Source organism: Lutra lutra, chromosome 8, assembly GCF_902655055.1.
Source record: "Lutra lutra chromosome 8, mLutLut1.2, whole genome shotgun sequence".
NCBI classification, from domain to species: domain Eukaryota; kingdom Metazoa; phylum Chordata; class Mammalia; order Carnivora; family Mustelidae; genus Lutra; species Lutra lutra.
Genome location: NC_062285.1, coordinates 86,760,993 through 86,776,882, shown reverse-complemented (window position 1 = coordinate 86,776,882; position 15,890 = coordinate 86,760,993). Strand labels below are relative to the sequence as shown.

Genomic DNA, 15,890 nt, shown 5'->3' with positions numbered 1-15,890 from the left:
GGGACTCGATCCCAGGACCCCGATATCATGACCTGAGCCGAAGGCAGCGGCTTAACCCACTGAGCCACCCAGGCGCCCGCTATAAAGTATTTCTGCAGACAATTGGAGAAGATAAAAATAAATGGAAACCTCCATGTTTCCATTTTGCTCCATATTGTTGGAAGACAATATCGTTAAGAAGTCTGTATTACCCAAAGCAGTCTACAGATTTAATACAATCCCTGTCAAATAATGATTTTTTTTCTTTGCAGAAATAGGAAAAGCCATCTTAAAATTCATATGGAATCTCAAAAGACCCTAAATAGTTAAGAAAATCTTGAAAAAGAAGAACAAAGCTGAAGAACTAACTTCTTAATTTCAGAACTTGCTACAAAGCTACAGTAATCAAAACAGTATAGTACTGGCATAAAGTCAGATGTGTATACAAATGGAATAGAATAGGATGTCCAGAAATCAACCCTTACATATATGGTCAGGTGATTTTCGCTAAGAGTGACAAGACCATTCACTGAGAGAAAAGAGAATCTTTAACAAATGGTGCTGGAAAAACTGGATATCCATATAGCTCAAAATGCATCCATGACCTAATTGTAAACCTACAAGTATAAAACTCTTAGAAGAAAACACATAACAAAGCTTTTTGACACTGGATTTGGCCCTGATTTCTTGGATATGATACTAAAGGCACAAGCAACCAATGAAAAAATAGCCAAATTGGACTTCGTGAAGATTTAAAAACTTTGTGCATGAAGACATTATCAACAGGGTAAAAAGGCAACTCACAAAATAGGAGAAAATATTTGCAAATCATATATCTCATTAGCTATTCATACCCAGACAAAAGCCAAACAAGTCAACAAGTCAAAAAGGGGCAAAGTCTTGAGGAGATATTTTCTAAAGAACATACACAAATGGCCTATAAGCACATGAACAGGTGCTTGATATCACTATTCAATAGCAATTAGGGAGAGGCAATTTAAAATTACAGTAAGCAAACTTCACACTCAGAACATGTGTTGGGAACTTTGGGGTAATATTTTTATGAGAGGTTTTGGTAGTTTGAGAGTAATACAGGGTCCCAGATCCCTAAAGGATAGAAAGGAGATATGGAAGGACCAAAATCAAACTGCAGAGATTTCTCTTCTTGCTAGTCTCTAAGCACAGTCAGGACATCACTGTCCAAGATGACTTGTGATGAGTTTGTTCATAAGTACAAAGTCCAGGCCATATGCTCTTTCTTTAGTATTGAAAGATTCTGATATCCTGAAGCATAAACTAGGGTCCAGATATCAATAATAGCAACCCTCAAATGTATGCAATGGTGTTTATGTCCAAGTAAATTCAAAGTTTAGCTATTGATCTATCTATGGCCAACCCTCCTCATTGCTTCCCAAAGTCCGTCCATAAAGCCTGAATTTCTTCAGCTTTCTGCAGAAAGTGTTAGTTAAGTTTTGTTGCTGTTGTTGTCTGCTTTTAGGAAACCAGTACCTTCAAAAGTGAGGTTCCTGAAAGCCTGAGCAAATTTGGGGGTGGTAATAGCTTCTCCATTTTCAAGATATGTCTTCAGCACATGTCCAAATAGCAAGATTCCATTCAAGTAGGCAAGAGCAAAGTTATTTTTTTCCTGAATGGGAAAGAAAAATCTTAAAATGAGTTCCCCAAAAGAGATTCTGGTCTTGAGCCTGGAGCAAAACATTCTTGGGGTCAGCAGAGTAACTGGAAAGGTAAAGGGACATTAGGAGAATGGTAGGGGTGACATTAAAGAAGTCTTTAGGAAACTATAGGTTGTTGATGTTTATTAGCCCTGTGTCAAAATTCTGCCTTTCCTTGGCAATCAATAAAACTGGAACACTGTTTTTAGGGAAGTAACTGAAAGAAATTGTATTTTCTTCCCATGATCCTGAAATCTTTCATTTTAATGAGGAAGAACAGCATGAAGCACTGTCATAATTCTTGTGAGATTTTATATAGAAAAAATGTTTGCTTGTAGTGTAATGTTTTCACAAAAAGTAAAAGAGAACAACAGTAAAAACAACTTTTGCCCTTCAGCACCCTGAATGGGGCAGGAAGGGAGTTGACTGGATAATATCATTGAACTTGCTTTGAAGACAGTTCTCGACAGTTGCATGGTGGTTATCATAGAGTTGGGCTGGGGATTACAAGTCTTATGCCCCCGAGACCAAGTAAATTCTGTCAGCTTGGGCATTTTAGACTGCCCACCTGTGAAGAATGACACTTTTGCCAGAGCCTAGCAGCTGGGCAAGTGATATCGGAATATTACACCCAGAAGTATATTTGTTAGAAATATAAAAAGAAAAAAAAGAAAACATCTCTCATTGGTTTCAATGTCTTTTGCTGAAATCATCTTTTCATGAAACCAAAAGAATCCAGTTAAGATCCAACCCTGGAAGTGGTTTCAGCTCCTAATTTTGGCAGGTTGTAAAACAGAGGGTTTAGAACTGCTAGTCCAGGAAAAAACTGTGAGACTCCCCACGGTACCCAACTTCCCCTATAGCTCTTTGGGCCTGGCCTGTGGCTTGCATCCCAAGGTTGTTGATGGTCCTCAACATCTCTTTCTCTTCCTTTCTCTTCCCAGTCCAAACCTGCTCTCAGCTGACACTGAATGAATTTGTTCACACTAAAGGTGCAGTGACTGACAAGGCCAAGGCGGTATTAGGGTCAGGGGCTCCTGCATTATAATAAGGTGGCCAGGATTTAATGTCCGGTTAGAGGTTCTTTTTTCTAGGATAAATGCTACACCAGATGAGATGCTAAGACTCTGCTGGACAAATTCACACAATGGTCAGTTTAATTATAATAGGGGACAATGTCTTAACCTAGGAATACCTACCTCTAAAGGTATAATTTTGACATTCCTGACAGCAGAGAGTTGCTTTAGGGTGTAAAGAACGTCATCTCTCTCTCTCTTTTTTTTAAACACTGTTTAGTTTCTACCCTCCTTCAATTAACAGGATTTCTTCCTGTCTTCCCACAGTGTCACTTCCATTCTGATGTAACAATTGTTATAATTGTTGTGTTGGTCCAGAGCCCAGCACAGTGACCTATGTAAGAGCTTTAAAATCAGTAATCTTGCACATAGTTGATCTCAGTTAAAATTTGTTGAGTGAATGGGAGTAAAAAAAAAAAAATTGCTACTTCAGAATTTGGGTCTTACATAGGAGAATAATATCTTACCCTTGACGAAGAAAAGAGTAGTACTCATGAAACTTACCAGTGATAAACCCCTGGAGAAAGAGCTAATGGAGGTGAAATTCCCAGGAGGCAATGTCAGGACAAGGACATTTTTCATATAGTCGGGGGCTGTGACATTTTCTGTGAAGTAATGGTTACTGTAATAAAAAGCACAAGTTCCTCATGAAAACTAGGTTCCTCCAAAAATCATACAGAGCTTCTACAACTCCCACAAACTATAGCATCAGCCTTGAAATAGTTGAAAACATTTTTTTTTTCTGGAATCCTGGACAACTGTCTGCCTCCCCAGATAGGGTTACTGATGTGCTAGGCTGGGTCAGAGGGCTGTGCTTGCTTCACACCACAAGTGGGAAGGAAGATCAGAATATAGAGACTTCTTTGAGGGAGGTTTTTTTGAGCTCTGGACATGTGAGCTAGTGCTTGCTTTCAAGGCTTACTGACTTTTAGTTTATATGTGGAAACTTTCTTTTATGTGCTCATAATATCCCAGATATACTGGGATAGGATACAGAGAAATTTTATGAATTAAATTTATGGTGAAACATGAGTATGAAAAGACTAAACATTTTCTCTAATGCTGTAAGCTCTTTGACGTTAGTGTATGGTTGTGTATCCCCAATCCTAGGCAATAGTTGGCCCACCGTGGACCGTCAATACAGTCTAAGATTGTGTTGCAATTCTAAACTTCCAAATCATTTGAGTGTTTTAATATGCAAGAATCTGACATGTTTGAACTTCTATAACTAGGATAACCATCATTTACTATGCAAACAATAGGTGAACACATCTATGCTCTGGGGACTAGGTTGAATATTTTGCTCATATTATCACATCTAATCCTAAAAGCCCTCCTATGAAGTGGGCCTCTTTATTCTCGTTTTACAAAAGAGAAGTTTTAATCTCAAGATTCTAAGTAATACCCAAGAGTTAAATGAACTCCAAATGGACAGTTTAAAAAAAAATTGTTTAACTGAGGTGTGATTTTGGGAAACCCAAATCAACTGTCCAGAAAAAAAAAAAAAGTCAAATGAACTGAAGTGTGAGAATTAGAATTCAAAACCCAGTTAATGTCAATTTTCAAATGAATCTCATGATCTTCCCCAAACATACCCAAGTGTCCTTTGAGAACAGTGACAAAGGGATGCCAACACTTTGTCAGCTGGTTGAGGATTTGCTAAAAGTAAGATTACACCAACCTGGCTACATCAAGGACTCCTTCCAGAGGGCAAAGCAACTATTGAAAGAAGCTGTCAATGTGACTGTAGGAATGAAGTATCAATAACTTTGCCCTCTTTCCTGTATTTTGCAGCTAAAATTGATTGATTAGATTATCTTCATGAACAACTAGTAATCAAATAGGCCTGCAGTTCCTATGCTTCATTCCTCTTAACACTGAGACAAGCACATACAGTGTGGGTGAGATGACTAGGCAAATATGGGAGATATCAGTGCAGTAACAGTATCCAGTCTGAGTACAGACAGGTAATGATTAATGATGTGGTCAGATAAGTGAGATCATATGATCTAGTTAATGGGGCAAGGAGCACAGATGCACCAGAGACACCTTCTATAAACTTACTCTGACTCAGACACTAACTTTCTTGGCATGGTTTGTTGGCTCTCCAACCATATTAGAAGATGAGTGGTAAAATATAACACTGTTAATTATACTCTAATTTAAAAAATAAAAATTGAAATATAAGGAAAGGAAGAATGAAAGAAAGAAAGAAAATGAAGGAAGGAATGAACAAACGAAAATGGGAGAGGTTTGTATTCTCCAGAATTTTCTCTCCTTAGTTCCAGAGAATTACAGAGGATAAAATCACCACTGTGGCTGTACCACAGAGGGCAAAAAAGCAAATTCTTTTTTTTTTTTTGAAGATTTTTTTCTTTATTTGACAGAGAGATAGAGAGAGAGTATATAAGTAGACAGGGTGGCAGGCAGAGGGAGAGGGAAGGGAGAAGCAGGCTCCAGGCTGAGCAGGGATACTGATGTGGGGCTCGATCCCAGAACCCCAGGATCATGACCTGAGCTGAAGGGAGACACTTAACCAACTGAGCCACCCAGGCGCCCCAACAGCAAACTCATTTAACTAGAACTTTCTTCTTACCAAAGGTGGCAAAGGAAAAATCATCTAGGATCAAAGGTCATTAGCAATAGAAGGCAGAGATATGGTCCACAGTCTCAAAAATAATGCTACTGGGTTATTAGTTGATTTATCACTGCCTGGAAAAATACCTTACAATCAGGCTGGAGACCAGGGTCTGTGTAGATGAATGGACATGTGGGTTTAATGGGTCATTACACTTCTGTTTTAGACATGATAGTGATGTCAAAGGTATAGATGTCTGCTAAGGCTACAGTTAATTAAATCAATATGACAGTGTGTTGAAAGAATAAAACATTGATTAAAATATTATCATACTGACCCCCATGCGAGTCTGTGAGAAGCAAGAGAAAAGAGAATGCATCTTCTGGAAATCCTGGGAGTCTTTCTGAAAAGAGGAGAGTTCTTTCCCATATTGTACCTACTTGAATAGATCCACTAGAATAATGACAATGTCTTCAGCCACTGCCCGGTCCCCCCTGAGGTTGCCAATGATGCTTGGTGAACCACACATAACAATCACTGGAGGAGAGAGAACAAGACAGGGAGGGAAATACACAACGGTCTATATACAAACAGGTGGGAACCAGTTATCTGAATCTGAACCCAGTATGTGCATGGTACATTTATGTTTTAAGATTAACATCAATTCTTCAATTACTCTGTCTTCTGATTTTTGTTTTGTTTTGTTTATAGGCGTAGAGTCAGAGTAGAGCTGTAAAGGATCTTAGAGAGAATCCTCTGGTCCATTCCCTTAATTTTATTGATTTAAGGAGACTGGAAGCCAAGATGTCAGAGGGTTAAAAATGAGTCGATGGCAGAGCTCTAATTGTCAAGTTTATGAATCTGGTTCAGTGTTTATTCCATTTTACCAGGTTGGACTAGTTACAAAAACTATTTCATTCATAAGTGAAGTACACCTCAGCAACTGTGAAAAAAATATAGTTGAGTGAGAGAATTTACATAGTGCTCCTAAGCAACTTTCTTTGGGCTTTGTTTATAGCTGCTGCTGCTGCTTTTTCTTTTTAAAAGATTTTATTTATTTATCTATTTGACAGAGAGAGAGACAGTGAGAGAGAGGACACAAGCAGGGGGAGATGGAGAGGGAGAAGCAGGCTTCCCACTGAGCAGGAAGCCCGACATGGGGCTCAATCCCAGGACTCTGGGATCATGACCTGAGCCGAAGGCAGATGCTTAACTGACTGAGCCACCCAGGCATCCCTGTTTATAGCTTCTTAACTCAGAACTCAGTCTTAGGGATTCAGTGTCAGAGTCCAATCTGATTCTGCGAGCTTTACCACTCTTTGCCACCAGATTTCCTGAATGTGTGACTATGAGAAAGAGGAGTTGGGGAACACTTCACTGGATCTTTTTATTTTTTAAAAGATTTTATTTATTTATTTATCTGAGAGAGTGAGAGTGAGTTTTACCACTCTTGGCCACCAGATTTCCTAAATGTGTGACTATGAGAAAGAGGAGTTGGGGGACACTTCATTGGATCTTCTTATTTTTAAAAATTTTTTAATTTTTAAAAAGATTTTATTTATTTATTTGAGAGAGAGAGAGAGAGAGCATGAGAAGGGAGAAGGTCAGAGGGAGAAGCAGACTCCCCACAGAGCTGGGAGCTGGATGAGGGACTTGATCCTGGGACTCTGGGATCATGACCTGAGGTAAAGGCAGTGGCTTAACCAACTGAGCCACCCATGTGCCCACTGGATCTTTTTATATACTATGTTGTCCAGTTGAATTGTAAACACCTTAGGGACATGAATACTTCTTTTAAGGGGCATTTATGCTTCTTTTTCCCCCACATCTTGGCAATGTTTTGTACATGGAATTTTCTTTTTTGTTGTTGTTGCTGTTGTTGTACATGGAAGATTCTCAATATGGCAAAAGCTTAATAATGACAGCAGATGATGATTTGAGTCATACTAGGAATTCCTGCCAAGCAAGCACCTTCCCTTGTAGGAAAGGTCCGCAATTGATTCCTTTGCTCCTGATATATTCTTATTTGTAAAGATAATTCTTGGAAAATGAAACAAAATAAGGATGATTTTATCCCATACTTGACCTGTAACTGGGAGATCCCCGGGCCCGTAAGTACAGGGACAGAGGAAAGTGAGATGATCTGCTAACCTTATAATTTTAATTGAGGCCAGATATCAATAAACATATCCTCTTGGTCATCATGGGACCAGGGTTCCCATATGTGAGGATTAGTCACAAATCCAATAACAGATGGCACTGAGGTCAACTTAAAAAGCAGTTTATCGATGGTGGGTCATGATGTCATTTTGGCTTATAAAGGCTAGGCTTTCATTATTACTTTCACATTATATTTAATTACCTTCCGCCTTTCTCTCATAGAATAAGGTTTTAATCAATAGGAGGAACAGTATGGTGGAGTTGGATGCAACTCGAGATCTCCTCAAGTGAACACATTGTATGGAGGTAATGACGGCAGCATTATTATCTATAGTGGTAGATCTGTCAAAACCACTCATAAAGTGAGTGGTAGTTGTGAGGAAGAAGTTGGCAAAAAATTATCTCCATGTCTCCTTACCATTGCTTTTCCGGTTCTGGTTCGTTAAGATATCCTGAAACTGGTCATTTCCCCTCAGCATTTCCTTGAAGCTAAGTTCCTGAGAAAAATAGGACACTCCAGCCTCCAGAGCATTGAGGTACCTAAGCAGATAAAAGACAAACTCTAAGAAACCAGCTTAGTTTCTTCACGGCCTCCAATGTTGTTTGCTCATGGTTTACAGATCTCTCCTGGAACTTGTTCATCACTATCAACACAACAGACAATATACAATATGGTATCAATGGTCTAGATTACAGTCATGTAGTTTAGTAAAAGTATAGGAGAAGTTTTAGGGAATCTTCATGTAACTATACAAATGGTAGATATTTGGCAGGTCCCTTATAATGGCTTCCTGCTATGTGCAGGAGGAAGGCTGCTCTGCTCTATAAACCCCATTATCACAGACAAGTTGAAACCTATTGAGTCTATAGTACGAAAATTCAGAGTTGATAGAAATCTTTTATCCTCCCAGGGAAATGGACTTTCCCAGGTTCTAAGTTCACCCCAAAGTTTCTAGGACAAGGCCTTAGGGTTGGTTCTTGTGATTCCCTAGATGTGTGTTCCCAGTGGTACCCTTAGTCTTTCGCATACTTGGGTGGAGAGAGTGCGGAGCTAAGCAGCAGCCTGGTGGTGCTATGGTAATCCAACCAGAAGATTCTTTCTGCCACCTCTGCTGGAGCTGTGTGAATCTAGTAATTTTATTATAGCCATGGTGCCCAATGTCCCGTTCTCCTTTTGCCCCACTCAGTCCTCTGAAAAACTATGCGAAAACTATTTCTAACCAGTGGTAGGTATTGGCAGATGCATATTCTCTGGTATTATATCTTGGACTGTAATGTGAAAGCAGCAGCCACTGGTTTTCATGGTCCTTATGTGCAAAATGGAGGTCATAGTACTTGTTCTCTTTTCTCTAGAGGATTTACTGTAGGGAGTCCACAAACGTAATGTGAACGTACTTGGAAAAGCAGAGTGTTGCAAATATCATACATGCTGATTACATTTATAGTTTCCTTTGACCCCTTTGCTTTCATGTGTGTAAGAAGGTGGGCTAGTGTCCATTCCGAGTGCTTTTATAGATGGAAGGAGCATCTGATAATAACCAGCCAGGATTCTGTGGCTTCTCTCCACAGCAAGGGCCAGAAGCATATTAAAGGTCTTGCTTACCAGAAACAGTCCTCGGTCTCGGTGCCATTCTTGAAAACATATGCAGTATTCCAGGAGAAATCTTTGAATGGCAAATGATTGGCCTTCCAAAAGTTAACCAAGAAGTACAACAGCTTCCTAGCTGGAGACATCAGCCTGGTTAAAGTCTCTTTATAGTCACATGACAAGCCAAAACTCCCAGCTGAAATCATGGGATAGGTCAAATCTGTGTCAAGGCTATGCCAAGAGGTGAGAAAGAAACCAATGTCAGGATTAACGTAAGCAGCACAAATGCGATTCCTCTTTAACCTGTTTCAGCCTGTGATTGGTAATAAATGGTAAGAATAAAATAGGGTCTTCAAGCAGCTTTCTCCCTTAAAGAGGTGTCCCTCCCACACAGGTAGATTTTAAAACAATATTTATCAAGCAATGTATTGTGTTTTAAGAAACTCTGGGTATTTTCATGTATACATGGTGGCTTGGTTACTTCAATTTATTCTGAAACGAGTTGTCATAACATCTAGGCTGGGACATATGCCTTTGGGGAGTCGGGCTAAGGAACCAGAGCATGGCCACCACAACTACCACAGATGTTCTAAAGCCCAAAAGATGTCCTCCATATTTCTCCCTCCATGCACTGCCTCACTTCTGGCTCTTCTACGGACTACTTTGAGAAACACATCACCTGATGACTTTACAATTTCCCTTCCCTGTTTAATACATGGATCTTCTTGTGGTTCTTACTCACCCATTGGGTTCTGGATTAAATATCTCTTTATCCACGAGAACGTTTCACTGATACCTGAAGTGGGTATGTGTTTAATATCTGTCTCTTCCTGTAGACTGCAAGCTCTATGAAGGCGGGGATCATGGCTGGCTTGTTCACCTCCATATCTCCAGTCTTTTGGGGTCCTATGTAGGCCCTCAATGCACACTTGATAAAGGAAGCAAAGCAATATGCCCTTTTCCATCTTGAGCCCTGCACTGAAGGGTTTCACTAGGTGTCCTGCTTGCATCTCAGACTCCCCATGTTCACAGTCAAATGGACCTTTTATTTTTATTTCTCAAAACTGCTGTTATCCTTATTTCCCTATTTCTTTCAGTGTTTTTTGTCTGCTTTCCATCCCTCATTCCAACATCCAGTTGTCAAATGCTATTGATTCTACCCTTAAATATCTTTAAAGACCATCCTTTCTTTCCATGTCAACTGTTTTCATGCTAGTTCTTCCCTCCTCTTCCCCTCATGACTTTCCCATTTGTGTCTCCTGTGGGCTCTGGTCTTTCCTGTGCACTGTGGGCCCCTATTCATCCCAAAGTTGAGCCGCCGCTTATGGCACTTCCCTGCACAATCTTAATTGTTTCTGATGCAAATCTAATTAAATATACTCCCCTCACCTGGAACTCATGACCTCCCAAATACAGTCCTACTTCATGTTTCCGGTTTTCTCTACTTCATGTTTCTTATTATTCCTCTGCTCATCTCTAGCACTCCAGTTAATACAGACTTTCACGAAATTTCTGTACCTCTCTGCTCCTTTGCTCTTATACATACTTCTCCCTCTGCCTGGATGGGATGCTTAACCGCTCATTTCTACCCATTAACATTTCACCTGTTCTTCAACACTCAACTCATACACCATCTCCTGCATGAAGTCCTTTTTTCTCTCTTGAGCTTCACTCTTCCAACCAGCGGAGGCTCTTTCCTTCTGTCCACCCCAGAGCAACCTGTGTTTCTTTGGTGGAGTGTGGTGTTGTACTCTGCCTTGTACTGGTCCCCCGGGCTCTCGTCACCTTCTCTATTTCACTGGGCAGGGGCTGTGTTTTACTTAATGCTCTCTACTCCGACAAAACCGAAATGCTTCTTTGCATATGGGAGGTCCTCACAAATAGTGAATCAATTTTCCTGCTCCTCCTTTCCTTCCGAGCGCATTCACAGCATATCCTTAAGTGGTTGGATAAGACAACAATTGGGAATGAGTGCAAGGAAGACTAAGAGCCTGAATTTGCCTGTATTTCGGTTTAGAAGATGAGCTGAGAAAGGGCTTCTGTGGTGTTTCTGTGGCACGTGGTGGGTCTGAACACCCGAGTGTGTTTGTCCAGCTGAGAGGACATGTCAGAAGCAGACTTCATGACAGAAATTTCAGAAACTTAATTTTACTTTTTCCAGAATCTATTGCAAGGGCAGCGTAATTTTCTCCGTGTAGACAAAGGTGATCCTTGACTCAGGGGAAGACTGAAGAGATGAAAGAAAGGCATGGGAGAGGGATTTTGATTTGGGGAAGAACAAAATGTTTTGTGCTGATGAGAATTACACTGAGTGAAATGAAAGGAAAGGATGAGGGCGATTTTCCCAAAGGCAGAGAAATGTTTTTATCGTGGCATTAATATATTGGCAGCTTTTTCCCCCTAAGCTGATAAGGGCGCTGGGCAAGGTGCCTTCATATATTAAGTATATAATCCTCAGTGCTGTGAAGTCAGTACCTTGCTACTTCACTTATTCCTCTGGCCTAAGGAGGAGAACAGACTCCTGCTAATGCTCCGGGTACAGCACTTTTCCTGTGTTTCCACACACTGTGCTCACACCTTAACGAAGATGCCCCTTTATTAAACTTCTCGGATTGTCCAAGTTCATTGTCTTCTCTGTCTCCTGCAGGACTCTAATATTTTACCTGTCCCATGTTGCCTCTCAGGCTCAGATGTTAGTAACTGGACCTGAACAGCTATGGTCATTCACCCCACAGTAAGGAAAGGTCGAGTTACCTGGAAAAGTATTTTGCTACAGAGAAGTAGCCAAATGCGAGGGCCCCAACACCCCTCATGGCTCTGCCTTGACCAGCTGCTATTTGATTAATCACTTAAATTGGTATCATGGCCTGACTTCAACTTACGGTGGCATTAAAGCAACAACCAACCAAATTACTTACTACATCTGGAAGGTAGAGTATGTACATGAGGGCCCCATGAGGACACAGCCCATTTGTTTGTTTTTCTGTAGGGAAAAAAAAAAGAAAAAGGAAAAATGAATCTCTAAAATGAAAACAATGGGGGCGCCTGGGTGTCTCAGTTGGTTAAGCGCCTGCCTTCGGCTCAGGTCATGATCCTGGGGGTCCTGGGATCAAGTCCAGCATCGGGCTCCCTGCTTAGTGGGGAGTCTGCTTCTCCCTCCCCATCCCCCACTACCTTCTCTCTCTCTCTCTCTTCTCTCTCAAAAAAATAAATAGAAGCTTTAAAAAAATTAAAAATAAAATGAAAACAATGAACAAATGGATAGGAAAGAAATGGTAAGGGAAAAAGGCCCCAGAAAATTTGAAAGTGCGCCTGTCAAGAAAGGAGCAACACACGGTGCCTTGAGGTGGGCAAGGGGTGCTAAGGGGTAGAGAAGTCTGAGGAAGCGACGATGCTGTGGGTGGAAGGAAGGAGATTTTGTTGGAGGTGAACTTGGATTCTTCATCAAAAGGAGAACACAGAGTGGGGGAGGACTGACTGTAACATGAGCAGTGTCTATGGGCCGGATTGTGGGCAGGCTAGACTTGCAGGGGCTTTGGGGGAAGAGGGCAAGTTGCAGTTTTAAGGAGAGCTACAAAACAGGGCTAAAGAGAACGAAGTGCAATGTGACCAGCCGGGTGATTACAGACGGCGTCTCGTACTATTTCTCAAAAGGAACATGATTAGGAACATGCCATCCCTGGCTTTAGGAAACCAGGATACACCTCTGTCCATAGAGATAAAGGGATGGAAGACACAACTCGTGGCATCATAACGTGGAGTTTGTAAACTCCCCTTCCTCATTCCCAGCCCTGTCAAGACTGAGAATGACTGCTGTCGTCAGTGTCTCTTCCTGACATGAGCCGACCTGTCTGGTCAGGGTCATGCTACTGATTAAACTTTTGTGTGGTTCTATGCCTAGAATTCTGCTTCTAGGAGAGCCTTGTCTTGGGCTTCTGTGGTAAAAAGGCTGCTTGCACACCTACTTGCCTTTCGAGAGCTTGGAATATTCTTTCACTCCAGAAAGCCCTGGCTGGGATTGGGAGCTGGGAGGAGGAATGAGGCAAGAAGCTCTCCCTTTCTTTTTTTTTTAAGATTTTATTTATTTATTTATTCATTCATTTGACAGAGAGAGATCACAAGTAAGCAGAGAGGCAGGCAGAGAGAGAGAGGGAAGCAGGCTTCCTACCGAGCAGAGAGCCGGATGTGGGGCTCTATCCCAAGACCCTGAGATCATGACCCAAGTGGAAGGCAGACGCTTAACCCACTGAGTCACCCAGGAGCCCCTCCCTTTCTATTTCTACCCTTTAACATTACTGTTACTATTTTATTTTATTTTATTTTAAAGATTTTATTTATTTATTTGACAGAGATCACAAGTAGGCAGAGAAGCAGGCAGAGAGAGATAGGAGGAAGCAGACTCCCTGCTGAGCAGAGAGCCCGATGCAGGGCTCCATCCCAGGACCCTGGGATCATGACCTGAGCCGAAGGCAGAGGCTTTAACCCACTGAGCCACCCAGGCACCCCTACTGTTACTATTTTAAAATTCAGGTTTCAGATTCAGCCCTGAAGCCATTAACCTGTGGCCCATGTAGGGTGACAACTTGAAACAGCGATCTCTGGTGTAGGACTTTGAAATACCTCAGGCACTTCCTGAGGGACACACAAGAAAACCAGTTAATGCCAACATTTAAAATTTTAAAATGTTTTGAAGACACTTAAAACAAAAGAATTCCCCTCCGTAATATTGAAAGTGCACAAATAGAACATAGAAAGTTCTCCCCACTTTCCTGGACTCCCAGAAGGCCCTCATCACTTGGGAAACGTATGGGGCTGAAGTCAGATTACCCTCTCTCCAAAACACTCAGCTATGCGACTATAGGTGACATACAAGAGGCTCATGGACAAGTGCTCAAGTTCCACACTGTGACTTTGATGTGCCGAGAGGCGTGAGCTCTACCTACAAAAGTGTTTACTTACAGAAATTTCCCTGAGTAGGTCAAGGCCTTCACAGGTGCTACTCCTGCAGTCATTTGACTTATAAATCACACTATCCGAATAGATGAATGTAGCATTCACAGTCACATTTATGCCTGTTTCCAGAAATGAGGGAAAGGAGAAAATGTGTTATTTTTCCGTAGTTTGTAGCCATGAGGTTTACTTTTTTACCAGTTGATCCTGGGAAAAAATGGATATTCCTCTTCAGGCCCAAGAATATTATATATAAGAATATATTTTATATTACTTCCTCTCACTTCTTTCCTCTGTCTCATTTCTGTCTGTCTCTCTCAACAGCCCTATTGAGGTATAATTTACCCTACATAAAAATTGCCCATTTAAAGTGTACAGTTCGATGATTTTTAGTAAGTGTGTATATTTGTGCAACCATCCCACAATCTGGTTTTATGACATTTTCATTCTGTTCATGGCTCTCTTCTTTTCACGCTTGTAGTCCCAGCAAGTTTCTTCTACACATCTGCAGAGTTTTAGGACAGCAAAGATACAGACAGTCTGATATCTGTTCCTTCATGTTCCCAAAGTGCTGATTCTGTTTGCCGCCAATGTGCACACTGGTGAAATGTGTCCATCAGGGTCTAGGGTCTTTGGATAATGGGTCATCTTCAGATAAGGGCAAGAGCACTGAGGATGATATCCCTCATTGCTAGATTGCTAGAAATTCTCTCTTGGAAGGGAATAAAAAGACAGCACAACCATATGATCAAGGTCTGTCTCTTCCATTTCGTTTCCTCCGAATAAAAAAAATATTCAGGACAGATGTGTGATTCCTAAGCAGTGGCATCCTTCATTTGGCCAAGCATTTACACAGGAAGTCTGGAAACCTCAGTCGCTCATCACGCTGCTGGTTGAAGGATGCGTGACTTTCTTTGAGTTCTTACACAAGCCATCTGAATTTCTCTAACTGGGTGCCTTCATACATAAAATGGGATTAAAACCATAACTGTCAAACATAATAATTTTGATACTTCTACAAGAGTAAAACACACCAACAACAGAAAAGGCTGTTGTTCTTCTGAACGTCCAAGTAACAGTGTTTTTCAAGACTGAGAATGAAATAGTCTTCGCACTCTTTAGCTGCCTCAGAGGTGTGTCTGTCAACTAGGGAGCATTTTACCTCTTGCCTTTTTGGGGGAAGGAGGGTTGATTCAAGAACACATGTCCTGATACTTTGTTCAGTAAGAGAGCTAAATAAGAGTTGGCAGTAGGTCTAGTCAAATAGAAGAGGTCCATGCAAGAAGACCAGTCGGAGAAAATAAAAAGAAGAGGTGGGGCCAGCGATGGATATAAGAGCAATTAACACCTGAATGTGGCCCTGTGCCAGCCATAAGACAGAACACTTTGTACCCTTTTTGTTATTTCTCACGGCAATAGGAAGACTATAGAGTATATGAAGCCGGGAGGATAGTATAGGTGAGGCTGTGGGGGGCCCAGGAGAAAAAGAGAGTACATGTTGGGACCAGTGGAAAATAGTACCGGAGATGGTCTTAGAAAGCAGTGGGAGGAGTCAGGGGGTGGAGTGGAGGCACAGAGTCACACAACATAAACAGAGGTTGGGAAGATGGCCACACCCACAGCTGTTGAAGTCTAAGATAGCTCTTCCTCCTCCTCCCCCAGGAGGGCTCTGCTCCCTCCTGCCACCAGGAGGGGCATTGAAGATGACCCACTTCAAAATCCAGTAGTCCAGGCAGCCCGTGGCAGACAAGTATAAATCCTGCATGGGATCTAGAAGAAGGGGTGCCAACATCTATTGAGTGTGACCTCAGGCAAGTGACTTCAACTCTGGGGCCCCAGTTCCTCATCCATTTATAGATAGAACAGAACGGGGCGATCTCCGTTAC

At 41.5% G+C, this 15,890-nt stretch overlaps 2 protein-coding genes across 2 annotated transcripts in view; both read right to left on the bottom strand.

Moving 5' to 3' along the window:
- GUCY2C (guanylate cyclase 2C) overlaps positions 1-15,890 on the bottom strand; it is a 68,887-nt gene that overhangs the window by 48,767 nt on the left and 4,230 nt on the right. Inside the window, exons 2-8 of the mRNA XM_047743096.1 lie at positions 14,014-14,126; positions 11,973-12,037; positions 9,070-9,285; positions 7,885-8,006; positions 5,747-5,843; positions 3,233-3,350; positions 1,489-1,624 (exon numbers count right to left, since the gene is read on the bottom strand). Coding sequence (XP_047599052.1) covers positions 1,489-1,624; positions 3,233-3,350; positions 5,747-5,843; positions 7,885-8,006; positions 9,070-9,285; positions 11,973-12,037; positions 14,014-14,126 — 867 coding nt within the window. The remainder of the gene's footprint in view (positions 1-1,488; positions 1,625-3,232; positions 3,351-5,746; positions 5,844-7,884; positions 8,007-9,069; positions 9,286-11,972; positions 12,038-14,013; positions 14,127-15,890) is intronic.
- LOC125107735 (histone H4) overlaps positions 14,014-15,890 on the bottom strand; it is a 74,548-nt gene continuing 72,671 nt past the window's right edge. The window contains exon 5 of the mRNA XM_047743108.1: positions 14,014-14,126. The gene's annotated coding sequence lies outside the window, so the exon portion shown is untranslated. The remainder of the gene's footprint in view (positions 14,127-15,890) is intronic.